Raw genomic sequence first — 8,944 nt, 5'->3', positions numbered from 1 at the left:
CACAAATGTTTGTAACAGGTTTACTTCCAATAGTCACAGCCTAGAAATAACCTGAAGAACCATAAAGAGATGGATAAGTAAATCAACAGTGGCATATCCAAAGATAAGAATATTACTCAGGGAAAAAAAGAGATACCCATATCTCAAAGTAATTACAAAACAAACAAAACCAGGAAAAAAAAAAAAAAGAACAGCTTAGTCCCATGACATAAGAAAATGCAAAGGTTATCTATTATAAGGGAGAGTAAACAGTTACCTGGAGAGGTGGGAAAGCAAGAAGAGATGATAAAAAGACATGAGGTAAATACACCATGACAGATCTGGTCATTATCAAGAGTAGGATGATGTTTTCAGAGGTCTGTACACATGTCAAAATTTGTAAAACTGTATATTTTACTTATAAGCTGTTAATTACATGAAAATTGTATCCTTATAAAGCTTTAAAAACTGGCTCAAGAAAAAAAAACAACAAAAAGCCCATGTCCACTCTTTACGGAAAACAGGCTAAGAAGTCCTGTACTGACTCCAGCACCTTTCTCCTTATGCCCTCTGGAAGCTCAGTCTTGTCTGAGTAGCAGCAAATACAGGGAGCTACGAACACTTCTATCCATCAGGAGGAGTGCCACACTAGCCAAGAGCCACATCCTCGGAATATGAAACCTCTTCCCTTTTTTCCTCCCTGCATGGTAAGGGCCTTGAGGTGAACATCACTGAGAGGCTACAGCGATCCTCAAAGCCTGACTAATTTCCCTGACAGCATCCTTAGCTACGTAAGACAGGCGTGCCCACAAGTCCTGAGGTTTGCAGGATCTGTGATCTTGCAGAGTCACAGAAACATTGCTGGCTACACTTTTGCTTTATTTTGGCGACGCTTTGAGGTTTAAGGGATTTTAGTTCCCCAACCAGGGATTGAACCAGGGCCCTTGGCAGTGAAATCGTGTAAGTCCTAACCACTGGACCACCAGGGAATTCCCTCTAGCTACATTTTTAGAAGAGGTACATTTCATCTAATTGGCTGCAGTCTTCTACACTATATACCAGAGTTTCCATACTTATTATGGTTCCCCTTACAACTGTTCTGTATCTATCAGGGTTCTCTTACAACCAATGACAACCAGTGGATTGTGGCCATCAAGGAATGTGGATCTTTGTAGACCTCGGGAAGACATTCTGACAACAGTGGTGGGAATCTCTGTGATCTTAACTCCAAGTAAGAGAAAAAAATGATGTGGTTCTCAGAACCACTCCCCTTCCTTAAGAGTCATCTGAGACTCATAAAAAATATAGCATACAGGCTCCAAATGAAGAGAAAGTCCTTCAGTCTTTCCTAGGAGGCTCTGGGCAGTAATGCAAATTTGGTCAAAACCACAAAGTTATTTCCTGCCAAGATGCTGCCCCTCCTCAGGTACAGCATGTAAGATCTATAAAAATTTCTCCCCTCCTTCCTGCCTGTAGACTAGAAATCTGTACTAGTTTCTAAACTACCCTACACAGGAACAGAACTGTCAAGATTAAGGAAGACTTCAAGGGTAAGGCCTTTAGTTACTGTTCAAAGCAATGTGTAGCTGAGCTCTGGAGTCCATGACTTGCAAGCTGGACATACTCATCACAAGTATCACATGACACCAACATGTCCCTTAAAACTGTCGTCTTTTTTGGAGCAGTACCAGCAAACTCAAATGACGTTCTATGGATCAGTGTTGGGTTAGGTCTATGCCCAACACTGTAGAGGACGGAAAGACCCCCTAGGGCTCAGGTAACTCCTGATTTGGCCAATACATGGGAGGACAGAGTTCAATTTCCCTGAGCACCCTATGTGGACTGCGAGGTGGTAGGTGTGAGATGGCCTTGACCACAGAGATGGCTTAAATTGAAGAAAGTAGGGAAAACCACTAGACCATTCAGGTATGACCTAAATAAAACCCCTTATTATTACACAGTGGAAGTGAGAAATAGATTTAAGGGACTAGATCTGATAGGTAAGACTGCCTGATGAACTATGGTCGGAGGTTCCTGACACTGTACAGGAGACAGGGATCAAGACCATCCCCATGGAAAAGAAATGCAAAAAAGCAAAATGGCTGTCTGGGGAGACCTTACAAATAGCTGTGAAAAGAAAATAAGCGAAAAGCAAAGGAGAAAAGGAAAGATATAAACATCTGAATGCAGAGTTCCAAAGAATAGCAAGGAGAGATAAGAAAGCCTTCCTCAGTGATCAATGCAAAGAAATAGAGGAAAACAACAGAATGGGAAAGACTAGAGATCTCTTCAAGAAAATTAGAGATACCAAGGGAACATTTCATGCAAAGATGGGCTCGATAAAGGACAGAAATTGTATGGACCTAACAGAAGCAGAAGATATTAAGAAGAAATGGCAAGAATACACAGAAGAATTGTACTAAAAAGATCTTCACGACCAAGATAATCACGATGGTGTGATCACTCACCTAGAGCCAGACATCCTGGAACGGGAAGTCAAGTGGGCCTTAGAAAGCATCACTACAAACAAAGCTAGTGGTGATGGAATTCCAGTTGAGCTATTTCAAATCCTGAAAGATGATGCTGTGAAAGTGCTGCACTCAATATGCCAGCAAATTTGGAAAACTCAGCAGTGGCCACAGGACTGGAAAAGGTCAGTTTTCATTCTAATCCCAAAGAAAGGCAATGCCAAAGAATGCTCAAACTACCACACAATTGCACTCATCTCACATGCTAGTAAAGTAATGCTCAAAATTCTCCAAGCCAGGCTTCAGCAATATGTGAACTGTGAACTTCTAGATGTTCAAGCTGGTTTTAGAAAAGGCAGAGAAACCAGAGATCAAATTGCCAACATCTGCTGGATCATGAAAAAACGAAGAGAATTCCAGAAAAACACCTATTTCTGCTTTATTGACTATGCCAAAGCCTTTGACTGTGTGGATCACAATAAACTGCGGAAAATTCTGAGAGATGGGAATACCAGACCACCCGACCTGCCTGTTGAGAAACCTGTATGTAGGTCAGGAAGCAACAGTTAGAACTGGACATGGATCAACAGACTGGTTCCAAATAGGAAAAGGAGTACGTCAAGGCTGTATACTGTCACCCTGCTTATTTAACCTATATGCAGAGGACATCATGAGAAACACTGGGCTGGAAGAAGCACACGCTGGAATCAAGATTGCTGGGAGAAATATCAATAACCTCAGATATGCAGATGACACCACCCTTATGGCAGAAAGTGAAGAGGAACTCAAAAGCCTCTTGATGAAAGTGAAAGAAGAGAGTAAAAAAGTTGGCCTAAAGCTCAACATTCAGAAAATTAAGATCATGGCATCTGGTCCCATCACTTCATGGCAAATAGATGGGGAAACAGTGGAAACAGTGTCAGACTTTTATTTTTTGGGGCTCCAAAATCACTGCGGATGGTGACTGCAGCCATGAAATTACAAGATGCTTACTCCTTGGAAGGAAAGTTATGACCAACCTAGACAGCATATTCAAAAGCAGAGACATTACTTTGCCAACAAAGGTCCATCTAGTCAAGGCTATGGTTTTTCCTGTGGTCATGTATGGATGTGAGAGTTGGACTGTGAAGAAAGCTGAGCACCGAAGAATTGATGCTTTTGAACTGTGGTGTTGGAGAAGACTCTTCAGAGTCCCTTGGGCTGCAAGGAAATCCAACCAGTCCATTCTAAAGGAGATCAGTCCTGGGTGTTCTTTGGAAGGAATAATGCTAAAGCTGAAACTCCAACACTTTGGCCACCTTGTGTGAAGAGTTGACTCATTGGAAAAGACTCTGATGCTGGGAGGATCGGGGGCAGGAGGAGAAGGGGACAGAGGATGAGATGGCTGGATGGCATCACCGACTCAATGGACATGGGTTTGGGTGGACTCCGGGAGTTGGTAATGGACAGGGAGGCCTGGTGTGCTGCAATTCATGGGGTCGCAAAGAGTCGGACATGACTGAGCAACTTAACTGAACAGAGATGGCAGTGACATAAATGTGGCAAGAACTCTGGATAGGTTGGAGAGTGCAACACAGTCACACAGGCTTCACACATAACCAGGGCTTCTCTCACTGTTTATGCACAGATGGATGAAAGTCAATTAAGACAGATTGGCTCCTCAGAAAGTTTCCTCCAGTGCCCATAAACTGAATGCTGAAACCACATTTCCTGCCTATCTACGCCTTTGTGTGAACTCTGATGTTAAAAGGGGTTAGATTTTTCCTACAAAAGATATTCCACATTCAGTGCACTCTTAAGGCCTTTCTCCAATATGACCTTTCTGATGACAACGCAATTTGGATGTGGTAATAAAAGATTTTCCGCATTCACTGCACACGTAAGGTCTTTCTCCAGTGTGAACTCTCTGATGATAATGGAGAGTGGAACTACAAGTAAAAGATTTACCACATTCACTGCACTCATAAGGCCTTTCTCCTGTGTGAATTCTCTGGTGTATTATGAGGTTATTTCTTTGGATAAAGGATTTCCCACATTCACTACACTCATATGGTCTTTCTCCAGAATGAACTCTTTGATGATAATGGAGGTCAGACCTAGAGATAAAAGATTTCCCACATTCACTGCACTCATAGGGTCTTTCTCCAGTGTGAGCTCTCTGATGATAACGAAGGCTGGAGCTAAAGGTAAAAGATTTCCCACATTCATTGCACACATAAGGCCTTTCTCCTGTGTGAATTCGCTGGTGTAAGATGAGGTTATTTCTTCGATTAAAGGACTTCCCACATTCACTGCACTCAAAAGGCCTTTCTCCGGTGTGGACTCTCCAGTGTTGAATGAGTGTCCACCTATTGTTAAAAGACTTCCCACATTCAGTGCACTTAAAAGGCTTTTCACCAGTGTGGGCTTTCTGGTGTTGATTCAATTGGGATCCATACTTAAACAATTTCCCACACTCAGTACACTCATAAGGCCTTTCTCCTGTGTGAACTCTCTGATGTTGAATGAGAACCCACCTATTGTTAAAAGATTTTCCACATTCACTACATTCATAAGGCCTTTCTCCAGTGTGAACTCTTTGATGATAATGGAGGTTAGAGCTAGTGGTAAAAGTCTTCCCACATTGACTGCATGCATAAGGCCGTTCTCCTGTGTGAGATCTCTGATGATACCTGAGGGCAGGCCTAGAGACAAAAGATTTCTCACAGTCACTACACTCATAAGGCCTTTCTCCTGTGTGAGATCTCTGATGGTAAGTGAGGGCTGAGCTAGAGGTAAAAGATTTCGAACATTCACTACAAACATAACTGTTTTCTCCACTGTGCCATGTGTGGGGAGAAATGAGGACAGATTTGTGGCTTAAGAATTTCCCACATTTGCTGCACTTGTACTGCATTGCCCCAGTCTGAATGCTTTGATGTTGACACAGGGATGAGCTTTGCCTGAAGGATTTTCCAGATTCACCACACACATGAATCCATTCTCCAGCGTGGACTCTCTGGTGCACAACAAATGAGGATTTGTACCTGAATGCTTTCCCACATTCACTGCACACAAAACAAGGTCTGCCAGTGCGGACACCCTCGTCCTGAACAAGTGTACGTGGGGGACTAAGGGCTTTCTTGCATTCTTCCCATGTGTGATGACTTTTCCTGCCATTTGAGGTTGACTCGCACTGGGTGACTATGTTTGGCTTCTTCACAGCTTGTTGCTGCAGGTGAACCATGATGGTCAGGAAGTCCTTTTCAAAATCCCTGCAGGTAAATGGCTTCTGTGACACATGGAAGCTGCAGCTCTTCACAAACGAGGCCTTGTCCACACTGCTTCTGAGGGTTTTCTCTCCCATGTGCAGCTCTGGGTGCTGCTGAAAGTTTGCACTAAAACAGAACTGTTTCACACACGCTCCACACCTCAACAGTTTCTGGATGTGTTGTGTTTCCTGGTGCTCAGCCAAGTGGAAAACTTTTTTCAAGACTGGACCACAAGTCTCACAGGGGTGGATCTTCTGGGAAGACAAAGCTGCCTTTGAAGTCCTAGCCTGTGACACTCCTAGAGAAGTGATCTGTTCAGAAGGTGCCTCTGCTTTCTCTGTTCCACAGCAGCAACCTGAACAGAAAGAAATGCAGGTGAAGTACATATTGACTACAGGGAAGGGTCAAGCTCATCACAAATTTGCATCTGCATCAACAACAAAACAGCCAGAAAACAATAAACAGTGGCCACGATTTCCCTGGAGATCCAGTGGTTAAAACTTCACCTTCCAATACAGGGAGTGTGGGTTCAATCCCTGGTAGGGGAGCTAATATCCCACATGCCTCTGTCAAAAAACCAAAACAGAAAACAGAAACAATACTGTAACAAATTCAATAAAGACTTTAAAAATAGTCCACATCAAAATCTTAAAACAAAAACAGCAATCAAATTAGACCGAATTTTATGTTGTCAAAAAAAGACTCACACATCAGTACTAAGGACACACAGAGCTCAAAATGAAGGCAACATAAAGATATTCCATGCAAATGGAAAACTGGAAGTCAGCATAAATACTGTATAGCTTCAGACAAAACAAACATTAAGTGAAAAACTGCCACAAAAGACAAATGATATGATATCATGATATAATGATAAAAGAGTTAATCAAGGGTCTATAACAATAGTTAGTGTATATGCATTGAACATCGTAGCATGAAAATGTATGCATCAAATGTTAACCAATCTAAAAGCAGGAATAACAACCCAATAACAAGGGATGTCATAGAACTTTCCTGGTGGTCTGGTGGTTAGGAATTTACCTTGCCATGCAGGGGACAGGGGTTTGATCCCTAGTAAGGTAATTAAGATCTCACATGCTACAGAGCTACTAAGCTGGCATGCTACAATTTCTGAGCCCATGAGTTCCAGAGCCAGCTCACCACAGTGCAGGGCCTGTGTGCTGTGAATACTGAAGCCCATGCGCCACAACTAGGGAGTCCATGTACCTCAACAAAAGATTTCAAGTGATGAAACAAAAAAGATCCTGTGTATTGCAACTAAGACCTGACACAGTCAAACAAATAAATAAAATTAGGGAGGAAAAAAAAAAGAGCTAGAGATTTCAATATTCTCCTTTCAACAATAGGTAGATCATCCATACAGACATTCAGTAAAAAAACTTTGCACTTGAAAATATACTTTAGATCAAATGGACATATACAAAATATAACGTCCAACTGCAGCAGAATACACATTCTCCTCAACTGCATACAGAACACTGCCCAGAGCAGATCATATGCTATAGGTTATAAAACCAGGTCTAACAAATTTAAGCAGATTGAAATAATATAAAGTATCTTTGCTGACCACAATGGATTGAAGCAAAAAATCAGTAACAAGGAGGAAACTGGGAAAATTCACAAATATGTGGAAATTAAACAACAGAATCATGAAAAAATAATGGATCTCAGAAGAAACCAAAAAATACCTTAGCAGTTCAAAGAGGGAAATTTAGAGCAATAACTGCTTACTGTAGGCATATATAGGGAAATAAAAATCCTGGCTTCACAGGTGACTTCTACCAAACATTCAAAAAAGATTAAATACCTACCCTTTTCAAACTCTTTCAAAATATTGGCGAAAGGAATGCTTCCTAGCTCATTTTACAATGGCAACATCACCAGATACCAAAACCAGATGAAGACAACACAGACAAAATTATAGGACAGCATCTCTGATAAACACAGATGCAAAAATCCTGAACAAAATATTAACTCTGAATTAAGTGGGTAAAGAAGGAACATACCTCAACATAATAAAAGCCATAGATGGAAAATCCTTCAGCTGACATCAAGCTCAATGGTGAAATGTCAAAAGCTATCCCTCTAAAATCAGGAACAAGAAAAGGATGTCCACGATCTCCACTCTTATTCGATGTAGTATCGAAAGTCCTAGCAAAGAGCAGTCAGGCAAGGGGGAAAAAAAAAAAAAGGAAAAAAAAAACGCATCCAAAATGGAAAGGCAGAAGTAAAACTTTCACTATTTGCAGATATCATGGTTTTACACATAGAAAACTCGAAGGACTCCACCAATAATCTATTAGAAATAACCAACAAAGTTGCAGGGTACAAAATCAACATACAAAAAGCAGTTCAATTTCTAAACTTGAACAGTGAGCTAGCAAAAAATTAAAACAATGCCATTTATAATTCCAACAAAAAGAATAAAATACCTAGGAATATTTAACCAAGAAGGATGAAGACCTATACATGAAAAACTATAAGACATTGTTGAAAGATTGAAAAAGATACAAATGGAAAGAAATTACGTGCTCACTGACTGGATGAATTAACAGTATTAAATTTAAATAAAAAAAAAACAACTTGAAAAAAAATAAAATAAAATGTCCATACTACCTAAAGCAATCTACAGATTGAATGCAATCTCAATCGAAATCCCAAGGACATTTTCCACAGAAATAGAACAAAAAATCTGACAATTTATATATAAAACCACAAAACTTAGCAAGTAGTCAAAGGATTATTATAAAATAAACAAAAAACCTCAAGAAAACAAAGCTAGGGGAATTCCCTAGAGATCTGATGGTTAGGACTCAGCGCTTTCACTGCAATGACCCTGGTTCAATCCCTGGTCAAGGAACTAAGTTGACCTGCTTGCTGCAACTAGAGAAAGTCCAAATGCAGTAATGAAGACTCAGCACAGCCAAAAATAAACGAATCTTTAAAAAAAATTTAACCACCCCTCCCCCACCCCCGCACAGGGTGGTCCAGTGGTTAAGAACCCAACTGCCAATGCATGGGACACAAGTTTGATCTCTGGTGCAGAAAGATTCCATATGCTGAAGGGTGACTGAGCCCATGCGCCACAACTAGTGAAGCCCACTTGCCCTAGAGCCTGTGCTCCACAGCAGAAGAAGACACTGCAATCAGAAGCCTATGCATCTTTGAATCAGTTCCAATGAGGTGGATGAAACTGGAGTCTATTATACAGAGTGAAGTAAGTCA

General features: G+C 41.1%; 1 protein-coding gene across 2 annotated transcripts in view; it reads right to left on the bottom strand.

Moving 5' to 3' along the window:
* Window positions 1-6: 6 nt before the first annotated feature.
* LOC133229810 (zinc finger protein 256-like) overlaps window positions 7-8,944 on the bottom strand; it is a 30,923-nt gene continuing 21,985 nt past the window's right edge. For both annotated transcript variants that reach the window (XM_061386566.1, XM_061386567.1), the window contains exon 3: window positions 7-6,053. In XM_061386566.1, coding sequence (XP_061242550.1) covers window positions 4,243-6,053 — 1,811 coding nt within the window. In that variant the 3' untranslated portion in view covers window positions 7-4,242. The remainder of the gene's footprint in view (window positions 6,054-8,944) is intronic.

The sequence above is a fragment of the Bos javanicus genome, chromosome 18 (assembly GCF_032452875.1).
Source record: "Bos javanicus breed banteng chromosome 18, ARS-OSU_banteng_1.0, whole genome shotgun sequence".
In the NCBI taxonomy this organism is placed as follows: domain Eukaryota; kingdom Metazoa; phylum Chordata; class Mammalia; order Artiodactyla; family Bovidae; genus Bos; species Bos javanicus.
This window is presented reverse-complemented; position numbering and strand designations above follow the sequence as displayed.